Below are 17,358 nucleotides of genomic sequence, written 5' to 3' on the forward strand. Positions count from 1 at the left end.
TGCTTCGTTGTTCACTCCCACCTTCGATGTCACTGGGGAGAGAAAAAAATATGGGAAAAAATGTTAATTAATAGTGTCCAATATCAACTGCACTGACGAGAGAGAGAGAGATAGATAGATAGATAGATAGAGAGAGAGAGAGAGAGAGAGAGAGAGAGAGAGAGAGAGAGAGAGAGAGAGAGAGAGAGAGAGAATGTGTGCTGGAGTAGAAGAGGAGAGGCTCCGCGTATAATGAAAAGCTGATTAACATAATGTGTATGTGTTATTCGCTATTTGACCACAAAACTCATTCGTTCTTGCATCTCTCTCTCTCTCTCTCTCTCTCTCTCTGACTCATAAGAGCGTTTATGGTTATTATATATTCTTTCACTCTTCCATTCATTCTTTCTTTGAGTGTATTGAAGAAACACAAGATGTATTCATAAACAACAACAATGACAGCAAAACATCATTATTACAGTAATCTGACTGGGTAAAAGGAAAGATGTACAATATTGAATAAGAGACAGTATGGTTCATAATGTAATTCCGCTTCAATTAGCAACATATATTACCTCTATGTTTTTTCTCTAGTTCTTATAATATTTTGCTAGTTTATCCTGCAACGCATACGGGATTCCATTTTCTGCTAAGGGCGCCGTGCAAGGGGTCACTGCACGCACGCATATGGCAGGACTATGACGCCGCCTCCAGGGCCGGTATTCATAAACATAAGAAAACAAGAGATCGAAGCTGCAAGAGGCCATCAGGCATACACTTATATAAAACATATTTACGTATTTCTACTATCATTCCATCTACAGATGTGATAGTCTTTCCAAACTTCCTAAAGAATTGGTACTAACAACTTGATATGCTGATTCACTCACTTCCATTCATCTACAACTATTTTGTAATCAACTTCTGATCACCTCCCCGTTTATTTATTTATTTTTTTCGTCCCAGCTTGATTGTCAATCCTGTTTGGAGAGTTAGAGACAGATACAAGTATGTTCTTCTCCACACTGACGCCTTGTACTGGAGAAAGGTGGCATTGTGTTTCCTTCCTGAGCATCACGGGGACTCTGTAAGGCTGTAACGGTCTTTTTTTCTCACCAAGGCTATTTTCAAAGGATAAAGAGATGATTAGCCCTGTTTTCAAGCTTTTTTCAGTTAATAATAAAGATTTATTGTTAATTTGTTACTAAAACTGTAAAATCAACATTAGAAACCCGTCTAACTTCAAGCAGAGCCTTTTGAAACTAGTTCGGGTGCTTCAAAGCTACTACTACTACTTCTACTACTACTACTACTACTACTACTACTACTACTACTACTATTACTATTACTATTACTACTACTACTACTACTACTACTACTACTACTACTAGCTACTACTACTACTACTACTACTACTACTACTACTACTACTACTACTACTACTACTACTACTACTACTACTACTACTACTACTACTACTACTAATGATCATAATACTGCTGCTAGTACTACTACTACTACTACTACTACTGCTACTGTTATTACTACTACTACTACTATCATTACTACTACTCGTACTACTACTACTGCTGCTGCTGCTACTAAACATTTGAACACAAAATTAATGACATCCTCTGCAGCTTACTTTATTAATCTATCATGAGGTGAAAATAAGGAAGAATGGTACCTCTGAGGAAAACATCACACAAACAAGGTGCATCTTTATTCTAGTAATGAGTGCAGACACTTAAGAGGATTTTCCATGATACTGATTCTAACAGCCTTATGTTAGCTGTAAAAGATAATGATGTAACTTTCTCTTTCCCACTTAAAAATGATTCCAGTAACTATTATTAATACTATTATTATTATTATTATTATTATTATTATTATTATTATATCAACTTGGAACAAAGACTCATAAATTGTTAGATAAAAAAAAAGCGAGAAAAAAAAGACAGAGAAAGAGAAAAAGAAAACTTGACATACATATTTCTCTCTCTCTCTCTCTCTCTCTCTCTCTCTCTCTCTCTCTCTCTCTCTCTCTCTCTCTCTCTCTCTCTCTCTCTCTCTCTCTCTCTCTCTCTCTCTCTCACTCGCATGCCTTGAGGAACTCCATGATGTCTGGGTCCTCCTCGCTGAGCTGGGCGCGCTGCCTGATCTCTTGGAAGGTGTAGTCCAGTAGCAGCTTCCCGTTCTCAAACACTGGTACCAGCAGATCCTACAGGGAGAATGGGCATAGTGTTACTGTTACTGCCTCTACTACTGCTGATATTCCTGCTACTGCTACTACTGCTGCTAATTACAACAAAACAACAATAACAATAACTACCACTATTACTACTACTACTACTACTACTACTACTACTTGTAGTAGTAAGGGAAGGTGTGGTAAGACGGACCCGTGGGGTGAGACGGAAACCCCCCCCCCCTTCTAAATCCAAGCATAAAGGGCGAGTTTCAAAATTTTACTCTTGGATGTCCTTCACGTCTCCCAACAATGACATCAACATTACCAGTAGGCACGCTAAGTTTCCCTTGCGCTTCACAGGAAATATTTGTCATTTTATGCAGTGCTGATTGATGTTATATGCACAAGGTAAGACACTGCTTGTTTTATATTGAAATAGTTGTTATAATGATTTAGTACTTATGTTATACATGCCCATGAGTGTATACATGATATATAGATGCCATAAATTGGCATAGTAAACATAGATACTTTGGTAAACGTTTCGACATTTGAATATTTACTAATAGGGTAAGATGGAACCAAGAGAGGAGAAGGGTGGGGTTGTTGTGCTAACTGCAAAAGCTGAGCTCATGAGCAATGTGCAGGGATAGATGGTGATGATGCTGAGGAAGAGGCTTTTGTGTGTAATTTATGTCATTAAGTTGTGCAGGGAGAGATGATAATTAGGGAGAGTTTTTTTTTTTTTCGTTTGATTTGTACCAATAAATCTGGCTCATGAGTAATGTGAAGGGTTATGATGATGACGAGGAAGAGTTTTTTTTTTTTTTTTTATCTGTGTTATACGCCAATAAGGATTTGTTTCTTCATGTTCAGTTTGCGGGGTAATATGGATCTCTGGGGGTCCATCTTACCCCATCATTTTATTTTGGGCCCAAGAAAAATATTATTTTGTAAATTCTCGTGCTTCATTGTTTTCCTTCATAAACCGTGACCCGGGTGTGGACATCGAAGGTAACATCCCAAAGCACCGCCTCAAACCCACAAACCCACCAAAATTATATAAATGTGGTTTCTAGACTCAATACTTTGTTAAGTGGTCCGTCTTACCCCACCTTCCCCTACTACTACTACTACTACTACTACTACTACTACTACTACTACTACTACTACTATCACAACAACAATAATAGAAACAGCAGGAACAATAACAACAAGAAAAAATAAATTTCCATCTCATTCTTTATAAGCGCGAAAAAAACTGACTATTCCCATCCTTTTTTTTTTTTTTAGTTGAATAAGAGAAACAGTTTCCGGAGGCGTGTTTGATGCTTTCCAGCGGTAACCATGGCAACGAGAAAAGAAGAGCAGCACACGCGCGGAGATGCACAGTAAGTAGTGTTGACCTTATCTACGTCTCTCCCACTCTCCTGTCTGACTACCAACTGACGACTATTTGGTCTTTTATCTAATATTTTTCCTGTCACTGACGTTAATATTTATTCACTTCATTTTTCAGTGTTTTTGTCTATCTATTGTTATTCTTTCTATTTCCTGATCCTACTTGTGTGGGATTTCTCATACGTAAGAAGGCATTCAGAGGGCTGGTATATGCGTAGGATGTGTGGTTCTGTGAAGTGTTAGTTAAGTGTGGCAAACATTTTCCGTAGAATTAGCAAAATGTGGCAGATATCTTCCACGGAGTTAGTGATAAAGCAGCTAATGTTTCATGTAGACTTAATGAAACGTGACAAACTTTCTCCGTAGAGTTATTTACATGCCACACACGAAAACAGTTTACCTACAATCAATTTCCTGTTGCTGATGTGCTCCGTAAACTTGAGATGTAGCAGGATTTTTCATAGATTTAATAGTGTCTTAGCGTTTCTCTCTCTATTAAGTCAAAGATGAAAATTTGATCTGTCCTAGAATTAATGGCGACAATATTTCGAGGCCAAACTCTTATTAAATACAACAAGAATTTTCATTGATTTAATATGCTTGACTATCTCAATATACTTAATCAATTGTTGCAAACACATATTCATATTATTCATATATTTATCCAGCTATGAGAAATACTATCATTTGACGCAGTGATATGTGGCAAATATATTCCAAGGTCTTCCTCTTACAAAGTGCAGAAAATATTCCGTAGACTTAATAAAATACCTGAATATTTCGCTTGCACCTATTCAGTTGTGGTATTTTTGTATGTTTATTTATCTACGATGAATACTTTGGGATAGCACATTGAAAGCTAGCAACTAAATTCCTCCGTATTCTAACTAACCAAAAACAACAAATAGCCCCGTAGACTTTTCAAACATTTAACATAGACTTAAGCAAAGATTAAAATCAGTGAAAGATTGAGAATATATATATGTATATATATATATATATATATATATATATATATATATATATATATATATATATATATATATATATATATATATACGTATATGTAATCCACATCGAAGAGTTTTCTACAAAGCGGCATCATGCAAAATCGTGTGTGCTTTGATGTTTCTACCAATGTGTATCGTGACTTTTAACCTTTGTGTTTTGAGAACACGTATCTCGCCGGTAAATACATACATGCTTTTAACTTAAGCGAAACACAGAAAATGAAAATAAAAAAAAATTTAAGATGCTCTTTTTTTGTTTAACATTATCAAAGCAATTATCATAAAGAATCAATAGAAAGCTAAATAGATAAACAGACATATAGATATAAACAAATAGATAGATAAATTTCAATAGCTTCATATTGGTGTTCATGGATGATGCAGTGAGAAGTCGTACCTCCCTTACTATTGCCTTTTATCCCCCTTGCTGTTGTCTTTGGGTTGTTATTTTCTCCTATCTACCAGTACTCACAGTGTCCGGATCTCCCTTTCCGTGCTGCAAGGTGACATACTTCCCGTCCTCCTTGTGCAGGCTGAGGCGGCCCTTCTTGCTCGTCTTGCCGGGGTCCGTGACAGGCGCCTTGAACACCTCCACCTCCTTGTCCCCGATCGACGCCATGCTGCACTTGTAGGCACACTTCAGGGTGTCACGGTCCATCTGTAGGGGCGACACACACACACACACACACACACACACACACACACACACACACACACACACACACACACACACACACACACACACACACTTGTTACATGATGTATTACCGGATGTGTTCTTTTAGATATAGTAAAAGAAATACGCAGTGTATGAAATGCTAGCATTTTACAAGCTAACACACACATACACACACACACACACACACACACACACACACACACACACACACACACACACACACACACACACACACACACACACTCACCCGCTGCAGTAGTGACGCTCCCGCCCCGAAGCCCACACATCCAGCTGACCATCCGTTTTCTTCCATCACCGCCAGCACCTCGCCTGCACACAAGTATCACACATAATTACATACAAGCGCACATTACATACTCATTCTCAATATCTCAGGCAACCCTTCCCAAGCTCTCCTCGCATCCAGACGTGAAGGACACCAGACATATATAGAATGTCTCAAGGTTAACTATGTAATGACTTGATAAACAAAAAGAGGCAGGGTTACTCCTCAGTGCTGCGAGCCACTTGGAAGCAAAAGAAGTCACAAAACAACCACGTAGCTCTGCCAGACGTCTGGATGTCGCTATCCAACCAAATATATAGCATTCTGTAGAGGTGCGTCTAAATGTTTGTCTCTCCATTAGCAAAAATAAATAAAAATGTACAATGAATAGATAAATTAATTAAATAGATCAATAAAATAAATCAAAAGTCGCCATATTATGATTGTTGTATAGTGTCTGGCAGATAAAAAGAAAAAAAAAAAAAACGTCGAGAAACAAGAAGCTCTTACTCTCAAATTCGCAACTTTTTTTTGGTCCTCATAACACGATTTTTATACAGTACTTCGTTTTACTCCTCTATGAATTCGGTCCTCTGCATCACACGTCTCATCGTCCCCTCACACTCACCCATGGTCTTGTAGTTCATGCCGTCACCCTGCACCACCATCAGGTAGGGCGGCAGCGTCTTGTAGCCCTTGCTGTTCACCTCCACGCCGAAGTGTTTGCTCAAGATCTCCAGCAACTGAAACACCGGTGAAGTGAGTTTGTGGTAATGTTTTAATGACGCACACACACGCACACACACTCACACATACACACATACACACAAACACACACACACACACACTCTCTCTCTCTCTCTCTCTCTCTCTCTCTCTCTCTCTCTCCCACCCGCAGCACCACCACAGAAGGCTCGCCGCTGTCGGGTCTGATGGATAGAATCCCGCCACTCTTGGCATGCTCCAAAACTTTGTCCTTCAGTTTCTGTCCGAAGATCTTGTCACAGCACTCCCACACGTTGTACGAGTCCGCCACGCACCCCACCATGGCTGCAACACGGGCAGGGATGGGGAATGAGCAGAGATGATATTGTAAGAAGAACTGAGAGTTTTGATATATGTTATGCTTGTGTTTGGGTTTGGTTTGCTTTATTGTGTTGTTTGTGTGAAATAGTGCGCTTTTGTTATTTTTCTTTTCCTTCTTTTTTATTGTTCTCGTCTTCCTCCTCCTCCTCCTCCTCCTCCTCCTCCTCCTCCTCCTCCTCCTCCTCCTCCTCCTCCTCCTCCTCCTTTTTCTTTCTCTTCTTCGTTGTGGTTGTTTGTTTGTTTGTTTGTTTGTTTGTTGTTGTTGTTGTTGTTGTTGTTGTTGTTGTTGTTGTTGCTGTTGTCATCGACGTCTTCATCATCGTGTTAAAGATTAACTACAGGAATTACTGCAAAAATTGTTAATTTCCGAAAGAGAGAGAGAGAGAGAGAGAGAGAGAGAGAGAGAGAGAGAGAGAGAGAGAGAGAGAGAGAGAGAGAGAAAAATAGACAGAGAAAGTCAGCGATATTACACACAGTCCCAAGTGACAAAGACAAACAATTTACGCATAACTGTTTAACTTACTTCCTTTAAAGACGTCGAGGATATGACTGTGTCCATCAGCCTCCGTCTCCTTGCCCCAGGTGGTGATGGTGGAGTGCTCCGCGAAGGGCCCTGAGTACCCCCCCACAGTGTCCACGTGGTAGTACTTCCTCAGCAGGCACGTCCCCGCCACGGTGTCCGATGACTGAACCACAGAAAGGAGCGTATGTTTGTAGCGTGACGTGTATTGTACGATATGACACACACACACACACACACACACACACACACACACACACACACACACACACACAAGAAGTAATTCAGCAAATGACATAAGGTGAAATGAATCACAAGTACCTTAATTCATGTTAATATGATTCGATTAAACTGTATGTTGACCATATTTCATTACATCACTTCTGTTATGTTAAATCTCACCACCTACTAGATGGACATAACAATTGTTTTCTTCTATAGAGACAATTTAAGTATAATTTCCACTAATTTACATTTATTAAGTCTATATTTTCCTTTGCTAACTTTATCAAATCTTTACCCCAACTATTTTCAAAAGCTCTAGTTGAAGTGACACGGATTTCTAAGATATAGTGACTGATTGACACGGAAAACACTCTTGAAAAACTCAACTATCAATTTCTGCGGACTTTGAAAATAGCTGTGATGAGAGAACAAAATGTTTCAGAATATGGGAAAGAAGACTAACAGAGTGACAGAAGCCTGACCTGAAAGTTGATCATGTGACTTGCTCCCCCAATGGCTGCTGTCTCCACGGAGGACACCCCGCGGTAGCCACAGTCGTGCAACTGCGGGCCAAGGGAAGGAAATGAGCGTGACTTACTAATTAAAACTTTGCACAGGTACTGAAATGCGAAGATATGCATCCAATATTTAAAAAAAAAATGCGAAATATGCTTAAATTTATTACTTACTTTTCAAGAGAGAGAGAGAGAGAGAGAGAGAGAGAGAGAGAGAGAGAGAGAGAGAGAGAGAGAGAGAGAGAGAGAGAGAGAGAGAGAGAGAGAGAGAGAGAGAGAGAGAGAGAGAGAGAGCAAAACAAGCAAACACGAACCTAATAAGAACTCTACATTCCATCCCACGAAGAAAAATAAAAAAAAGGTGAAAAAATAAAACCAAACACATATAAACCTTAACCTTCACCTTAAAACCACCTAATTCACCACCAGCACACCACCACCGTCACAACCACCACTTCCACAAAGAAAAGCCGAAAGACACTAAAAGACACGATAGCTTCAATTGGAAACCCGTGAACGTGTATGCTGCTGCGATGAGAGGTAGTGGCGCCGAATACTTACTTACCGAAAACTCCACCTTATCAGTGTTCTCGTGGGTGAGCTCGTGGTAGTGGTGGAGGATCTGCTTGTTGATCCTGGAGATGGTGGCCACGGTCATCGGGTACCACGCTTGCACCAACAATGTCTGGAGAGAGAGAGAGAGAGAGAGAGAGAGAGAGAGAGAGGTTAGGGTCATGATTAGCACTATTATAGCAAAAATGAATGCATATATATATATAACGTCCTTACATACAGTTTGTTTTACTTTGAAAGTGAGAAAGGTCAAAATAAGAAAAAATAAAAACGAACGATGGAGAGAGAAACAAAATAAAAGTAAAGTAAATTAATATTACAGAAAAAAAAAATATTATGTGTAAGCTAACTGGTTTCCATTTTTGTTTATCACATATCATTATCATCAATACTACTGGCACCATCATCATCATCATCACCATCGACATAAGAACCATCCTCCTCCTCCTCCTTCTTTTCCTCTTCCTCCTTCTCCTCCCCCTCATCATCATCGTCATCATCTCCATCGACATTAGAACCATCCTCCTCCTCTTCCTTCTTTTCCTCTTCCTCCTTCTCCTCCCCCCTCATCATCATCGTCATCATCACCACAGACAGGACAGGCTGACTGTTTTTCTACTTGCAAGTGACCTCTGCCACTTATGTTCTTATGAGGTGCACGTAATCGTTTCTCTGCTTTGCCTTTCTATTCAATTTATTTTAATACTAAAGTTTATTATTTTTTTTCTTATCATTTATTTATCTATTGAATTGTTAATTTATTTTATGCTCGATTCTGCTTGAAACCCCGAGAACAAGTACGAGCAAACTTTATAACTTTCAGCCTGCTTGTGTATTTCTCCTTCCTATGACTGAAACTTTTTAAAGAGGGAGGTTTCAAGACACTTATCCTCCAGCTTTTCCTTGTCTCTATATCCTCTTTGTTACCGTAAACCTGAGACTTTCTTGGATGAAATAACAAGTTTCTCACAGCATTATCCGTTGGTAGTCTCCTCAGCAAAGCAGCATCAGCCAGCTCACTCCATTCATCTCTGCCGAACACCCGCTGGCAATTGTTAACATGCTGATGTCATACGCACCCCCTCGCTCTGCCTCTTGTTCTTATGTTATTAGCCATGAGGAAGAGGAGGAGGAGAAGGTGATGGTGGTGATGGTGGTGGTGTTGACCCGACATACTAGACGCTTCTCATCTTTAAATGATACATGAACTTCTTGTACAGGAGTGAATATTAATAGCGGTGAATTAGGAAAGTGCACGTGATCGATCCACAGCGAATGCATAATGAGTCATGGGTAAAAGGACGCACTGAGTGGATTTCAATATCGCTATACAACATTTAGAGCAAGGTCTCTTATAGTATTCATGCACAGGTCCGATGCAGTGAGAAGAAACGAATGAGTGCATCTAATGAAACCACGGCGAATGCATAATGAGTAAGGGAGGAGAGACACGTTCAATGTATTTCAAAGTTGCTATAAACGAACTAAAGCAGGTTTTTTTTTTTTTCTTATTTTTTTAGTAATGAACTTTTCTGAAGTAACGTCACGTGTAATGATTTTGAAGAAGCAGGAAAACGCCAGTAGCTTTTAAAAATATATACAGTTTTTATCAGATAACTTCATAAGCCATTACTTACTTCAGGCTCAATAGCTCTAGTTTTGTCCGTAAAATTCTCGTCATTGTTGAAGAAAGTCTGACAGGAAGGTAGCCAGACAGATCAAGCGTTCTTCGTCATATAAATCAACGTGTCATATTTCTTTTGTTATTCTGTCTTACTGTGTCTCACGCTGAGCTGTCTGTTATCATGGCTAAGATCGTGTGAGGTTGTAATACGCTTCTGGAATAGACTGTAGCGTTAAGGGACGTCCTTGAGGCATGACTAGACGCTGCTAACCATCATGATCATGCACTACCACCACCGCCACCGACGCTGCCGCCATCATCACTGCTGTCCTTGGTGTGAAGTGATGTTGCCTTGGACGTGTGACCAGAATGCTTATGATTTAATTCTTTACGATGAATTCATAAAGCGATTTAATTTCAACCCGCCAATATAAGTCTTCTTCAGTTCTTCCTCGCATTATCCTTTGTTCTCTGCCGAATGAAAAGGGCAAAATGGAGGTCGGTTGGTAACATATATACGGTAAGACCATATTCTGAAATACTTCTGCGCTGCATCTCCACCACTCTATTGAAATCATATGGGTTTTTAAAGACGTTTTTGTGATTCTCGTGACAAATCAACAAAATTTCTTCCTTACTAACAGAAGAAATACCTTTGAGAACCTGATTAATTATACCTCTATGCCCTTCGAAAACAGCCTTGGTGAGAGAGTAAGGCATTTCAAAACACGGGTATACGAGTGTAGTGATGCGCCACGATGACGATGCTCACCCCGACAGACCCTCGAGGCGGACACCATGGCGAGGGAGGCGAGGGAGGTGAGCGGAAGTGCGTGACTTGCTCGTGAGTTTGCAGGGATAAAAACTCCTCTACCCTTTGTTGCTACCGCCCATCCCTCGCTCTACTTACACCTCACTGCTGCCTCAACTCTCTATTATATTTGCTATTTTCGTCACTCTGTTCTTCCTCTATTCTACATCATGTTCTTCCTTACACTGTTTACATCATTCACCTCTTTCTTTACTCAACACTTCCATCCTCTATCTCTTCATTACCTCTCTTTCTGTGCAATATTCCCTCCCCTTCCTGAACTCTAAATGCATTCCTATCATCGCTATCTGCCTACTCTATATAATTCCCATTTTTGGACTCTACATTTTTCAGCTATCTTTTTACACGCCCAATTCTCTCTCTCTCTCTCTCTCTCTCTCTCTCTCTCTCTCTCTCTCTCTCTCTCTCTCTCTCTCTCTCTCTCTTTATTCACTGTTTGCGTTTTCTTTACAATAACTTCTTTCGTGAACTCTAGATACATTCCTATCACCATTTTCTTATATTTTACATGGATCATTTCTTCTTCCATGAGGTCTCTTTCCATCATTCTCTTTATTTTCTACTTTTTTTTCTCTCTTTTCGTAACCCACCTCCCTCTTTTCTAAGCTCTAAATGCACTCGTCTCATCACTATCTATCCTCGCTACACATCACCTCCTATGCACCTCTCTTATCACTTGTTTCTCTATCAATCTCCTATCTCCCTTATTCTTCACTCTTCTCTTCTTATCTCCATGTATCCTTATCAATCTATTACCTTCCTTTATTTTCCCGAATCTCTCATCACTGCACTTCAATGCACTTCAATGGCTATTCTTCTCCCTCTCTTCATCCACGTATCACCCTTGTATCTTCTTTATGAATTCTCTATCCTTCCTTCTCGCTATCTATCCCTCTTATCGCTCTGTTTATTTTCGTTTCGTTCTCCCATCACTTTTTTTTTTCTCTTTCAGTTTGCCATTTCTGTCCAAATAAGTCCCTATCGTTCCCTCTCTCTCTGCCTCCATCCCGCCACTTTCCCCCCGTCTCACGCCGCCCGGATGTGCCACTGAACAACGCCCACCACTGCGCAGTTGGGTTTTGTATCCACACCTGTTTTTTGGCCGCATTCTACCACATTCCGTCCTTCTTTTGCTTTGTGTACCTCCCTTATGATGCTATGGAGTGCGTCTGATATTTTGGGGGTAATAGGATAACACACACACACACACACACACACACACACACACACACACACACAACAAAATCCAGCTTAATTTTAAATATAATTGTGTTAGGGTTGATATATTTTCCCTTACTGTTATATATTGTGGATGCTTTAGAGACATCAAGATAAAAGCAATGTTTAGTTTACGAATATTTAGGACATGAGTTGTATTATTATCATCGTTGAAACACCTTCTTAATTCCTCTCCTTGGCAGAAAGTGCCCTCCACTCACCTGGTCGTATTACAGCCACAAAGACCTCTTCCCACACTATTCCTTGAAGCTTTTATTGCTGTATTCCTTCAGCTTTGGATGAGTACTGAACGTTTCTGTAATTCACTAACTTTCAAGACTCCCGTGCATTCGATTATCCTTCCCTTCCATGCCATACTCTGAAAAAGGTACTGAGGGGGATTGAAATTAGCAAGATTCACCTCGATGTAGCTGGTGAGCCACGGCACGGCGGGGTCAGTGTTCTCGACGGTGAAGAGCACGTTCTTGGTGGGCAGCACAGTTCCCTCCGGCACAGCCTTGATGCGCAGAGGCAGATGACCCCCGTGGTGCTGAGACGAAACGGGTGGTGGTATTATTGTTAATTGTCATTGTGGTAGTAGTAATAGTAGTAGTAGTAGTAGTAATTGCTATTGCTGCTGTTGTTGTTGTTGTAACAGTGGTGGTATAGTAGAAGTAGTAGTAGTAGTAGTAGTAGTAGTAGTCTTTTCACAACTACGGCTTTTCCAACAAATGGTCAAGAATCAGTTTAGAGCATCCTTTCGAAAGGTATCCACTGACAGAAATAGATCAGAATCATCAATTCAAACCTCCTAACGCCTGTAGTTCTGTAATTACTAAGTAAACCATCAAGTGTTACTCAAATGAAGCTACAAATGTCTTAGTCATCAGCAGTTTAAAGGTTAATGAGGTAAAGGGAAACTGTTATTTATTCCTCTTGGTTCTCCGTTCTAGCCTGCATGGCACCACCCACGCTCACCTCAATGATATGGTTCCATCCCGCCTCGTTGAAGATAGTGTCAGTGCGAAGGGCATGCTTGTACAGTTCCTTCGCCTCCTCCACGGCCTCTCTCGTCACCACAGGCCCTGTTAGCCACCGCTTGAGGATGTACTGCAGCCCGAAGAAGCACACATAGGGGAACCTGTATGTGGCATTCGACATGAAGAACATATGCTTGTGGTTTGGTTTGCCTGGTAAGAGACTACTGAAGTTATAATATGGAAGGTTTGGATGTGAGTGTCATCGTACTGCATCTCACTTTCTTTAGAAAAAAAATTGTTTTGTCGTTGATCCTGCATGTGGAGAATTAAGCATATTGTACAAGGCAAATGAAGAAGTAAATGAAAAAATAAGTGTGTGTGTGTGTGTGTGTGTGTGTGTGTGTGTGTGTGTGTGTGTGTGTGTGTAATCAAATAAATTCAATATCGCACGTGGCCTTTGAACAGAGCCTTGATAAAATTGAAAGCGTTTGTCAATACTACAATAATGAGTAAAGAAAAAAAAATAGCACTAGAGAGAAGCCTTCGTCCTGATCAAGGAGGACAGATAAAGGTCACAACGATAAAAAGGAAGAGAGAGGAGATTCATCCTCCCTGCACCATTAAACACTCGAGATAAAAAGAATTACCTGCATGAGAGCACCTTTTAAGCTTGAAAGAGGTGAAGAAACAAAAAAAAAAGAATAAATAAATATAATGAAATAGTAGCAATAGACAAATAAGACCTTGACAAGTCCATAAGGAGCAAAAAGATAAGAAAAGCAACCTCTTGAAGATTATATAAGCTATTTATTATTACAACTAACATGAAGAACGAGAACTTATATAAACTTTAAAGTATTTGTTTTGCATGTGAATAACGAAAAAAAGAACTAATATATCAAATTAACAAAGCATTATTAACAGGAGAAACACTCTTGAGAAACTCTGGCTTATCATCTCTGGCCTTGGAAAATAGTCGCGGTAAGAGAACAAGGCGTTTCTGAATACTGGATACACTCCACTTACTTGCCGCCGCGTGACTCGAAATAGGAGTAGGTGTGTGTCGTCCCAGGCGGGTACATCTGGTAGTGCCCCACCTGCAGAGAGAGAGAGAGAGAGAGAGAGAGAGAGAGAGAGAGAGAGAGAGAGAGAGAGAGAGAGAGAGAGAGAGAGAGAGAGAGAGAGAGAGAGAGAGAGAGAGAGAGAGAGAGAGAGAGAGAGAGAGAGAGAGAGAGAGAGAGAGAGAGAGAGAGAGAGAGAGAGAGAGAGAGAGAGAGAGAGAGAGAGAGAGAGAGAGAGATGGTTAATATGAACATTGCAAGGAGATGGAGGAGGAAGAGGAGGCAAAGGAGGAGAGGGGAAAGAAAACGACTAAACCCGCTAAGTGCCGCTTCCAAGAAAGTGAGGAGCAGAATAAGTTTCAATTACGTAAGCTGAAATAAATTCTCGTGGCGTTCTGATGCTATTGTTTAACCTGTCCTTTATTCCAACACATTCACTGAGGCACCAACACCGGCCACAAGCACGCCACCAAGAAAGCCATAGAGGGTTAATAAGTTTCCTTACACATTAGTTATTCTGTCCTAGACCTGCAGGTAGTCTACGTGTTTCCCTCTGCTATCCCTAAGAACGGTTGCATGCTGAATCTTACGGCGAGACGTATAGAGTTATTTTGTCATGACTATTAGCTTTTGAAACTCTCTTTGCTCCTCCTTCACTAGCTAATCAAAATAGCTAACCGGTTGGGCTTCCTCACTCAGGGCAAGGGTTTCCTAGCGGATGGGCTTTGAGATAGGAGGTACCCCAAAAAAGTACCCCCTTTAGCCCAGAAATTCCCGTGAAAAAGCCCACATGGTATAAAAAGAAACCAATTGAATAGATAAATGAATAAACGAATAAACTGTTCGTCGCGTTTATCTGTTTCATTATGACTGATAGGACAGATGACAGATAGTGAATTAACATGAATCATAGACATCATTAAGCAACCTTATTGATGTCTGCAGGAACGATACAATTCAAAACCAAATATGCTCATGAATAGTCAATGATTTATCCTCGAGAGAAGTCTTGCCAGTACAAAAGCTTGATACACACATACATACGTAACATACATACATACATATATACATACAACCTCATTTACAGTAGCAAATAGTAGTCAATGGTGCATGCTTGAAAGTAGGCTTACAAATACACAGCTAAGTACACATACGTACATAACGAACATATATCCACATTCACAGTTTTCACAGATGCAGACAGTAGCCTCATTGATAGCTGCGAGTCAGTGACCTTGAGAGCGCCAGATGCCACTAGTCTCTGGTAAAGTACTGTACCGATGCCTAGATGGTCCTTACTCATAAGACACATTATAATGTGTGCCTGTCATGTGAGCACCTTCCCACCACAGCGCGTCTCGTTGCTATGGGAACTCCAACGACTAACACCTATAAATGGATCTCTCTCTCTCTCTCTCTCTCTCTCTGAAGTTCGTCCGTCAGTTTAAGTCTCGATCTGTCAATTTTGTTATGTGTCACTATCTTGAATTGGTTTAGTTTGTGTTCCTATCTGTATATTTCTCTTAAACTTAATAAAATTGCGGAGTTTACAGTGTATTATCCATTCCATCTGTCTATCACTGCCATCCATTCATTCACTCTGTTTTATCTTCCAAATGACAAAGAAGCAACGGAATGTATTATCGCATATCTTTCATCCATACTTTTACTGTCACTGTCACTCCCATTCATTCATTCTGATCTCTTTATCTCTTCATGTCTGTATTATCTATTACACGACAAAGAAGCAACGGAATTGTGCATTACTGTATTACATATTTTTTTTCCTTCAAACGTTTACTGTCACTCATTCATCCTGGCCTCGTCTGCCTCTTTAGTGAAAAAAAAAAAAAAAAAAACTAACAATAAATTATCATATATACTTTTCGATCAAACTTTCACTATCTTTCATTCATTCTTTCTGATCCTTTCTCTCTCTCTCTCCATGTCTCTAATGCGCAACAAAACACACGGAATAGATAATTACTATATCTATCAAACTTCCGATCACTGCCACTCGTTCACTCTATCTTTCATTCTGATCTCTCTCCGTGTCTTTAATGCGCAACAAAAGACATGGAATACATCACCACTATATCTTCCAAACTTAAACTCATTCTGTCCTAGCTCCGCCTCTCTAATGCACGACACACGAGGTGACATATCTACTTTACCTTATAGCTGTCAGCCAATAGGATCACATTATTCACGGGTGCTGCGTCCATGGTACTTGCTTCCTATAGTGACTGGGACTGACTGCTGCCTAATCACCGCAACACCACCCGCCCTGCCGACCCACACGACCTTGTCCCTCCCTTGCCTCGCTCACGGTTGCCGAAATCCACTATCTCATGGACTGGGCATAGCATGGAGTGAAATCTAATCTTATTTATTATTTTTTTTTTGTCTTTGTTTTTATATAGCTTCTGATTTCTTTCTGTGCATTGTTGCTAACATCAGTTTCATATTTTTGTATGAGGTAACACACACACACACACACACACACGCCCGGTAGCTCAGTTGTTAGAGCGTTGGCTTCACAAGCCAGAGGACCGAGGCTCGATTCCCCGGTCTGGTGGAGATATTTGGGTGTGTCTCCTTTCACGTGTAGCCCCTGTTCACCTAGCAGTGAGTAGGTACGGGATGTAAGTCGAGGAGTTGTGACCTTGTTGTCCCGGCGTGTGGTGTGTGCCTGGTCTCAGGCCTATCCGAAGATCGGAAATAATGAGCTCTGAGCTCGTTCCGTAGGGTAATGTCTGGCTGTCTCGTCAGAGACTGCAGCAGATCAAACAGTGAAACACACACGCACACACAATAAAGGGGAAAGAAAACCAAAGTAAATAGGAAATAGATCAAATCAGTGTATACATCGAAAACTATACTGTAACTTTACTGGTATACGTAAAACATTCCCCCTTTTTAACTCTTTTAAAAGACTGGCACTTTTTCCAAACAAAAACATGTTAAAGTAATTAATATGTTAAAATCCGGGGATAGATCGAGGTGACGCAAACCATTATCGCCCCATTTCTATATTTCCTGCCTTCAATAAAATAAGAAGATAATTTCCTTTCGACTCATTAACTATCTTGAATAAAACAATCTCTTACAGAACAAATTGGTTTTAGAACACAACATTCCTGAGTCAGCTGAATGAGAGAGAGACCCACGCATGTAT

General features: G+C 40.3%; 1 protein-coding gene across 1 annotated transcript; it reads right to left on the reverse strand.

Moving 5' to 3' along the window:
* Positions 1-1,687: 1,687 nt before the first annotated feature.
* Positions 1,688-16,492, reverse strand: LOC123505762 (nicotinamide phosphoribosyltransferase-like). Its single transcript, XM_045257422.1, has 12 exons — positions 16,355-16,492; positions 14,146-14,216; positions 13,118-13,280; positions 12,561-12,689; positions 8,458-8,577; positions 7,860-7,940; positions 7,156-7,318; positions 6,439-6,596; positions 6,175-6,289; positions 5,508-5,590; positions 5,054-5,239; positions 1,688-2,200 (listed from the first exon to the last, which is right to left on the reverse strand). The coding sequence occupies exons 1-12, from the start codon at positions 16,403-16,405 to the stop codon at positions 2,072-2,074; spliced, it is 1,449 nt and encodes a 482-aa protein (XP_045113357.1). The 5' UTR covers positions 16,406-16,492; the 3' UTR covers positions 1,688-2,071.
* Positions 16,493-17,358: the final 866 nt, after the last annotated feature.

This window comes from Portunus trituberculatus, chromosome 18 (genome assembly GCF_017591435.1).
Source record: "Portunus trituberculatus isolate SZX2019 chromosome 18, ASM1759143v1, whole genome shotgun sequence".
Classification (NCBI taxonomy): Eukaryota; Metazoa; Arthropoda; class Malacostraca; order Decapoda; family Portunidae; genus Portunus; species Portunus trituberculatus.

Excerpts from the sequence above, each read along its gene's own strand:
- LOC123505762 (XM_045257422.1), bottom strand. The coding sequence starts at position 16,405 with ATGGACGCAGCACCCGTGAATAATGTGATCCTATTGGCTGACAGCTAT. Across the intron at positions 12,690-13,117 it reads GATGGAACCATATCATTGAG|CACCACGGGGGTCATCTGCC; the intron begins GTGAGCGTGGGT and ends GTTTCGTCTCAG. Across the intron at positions 6,597-7,155 it reads CCTCGACGTCTTTAAAGGAA|CCATGGTGGGGTGCGTGGCG; the intron begins GTAAGTTAAACA and ends CCCGTGTTGCAG.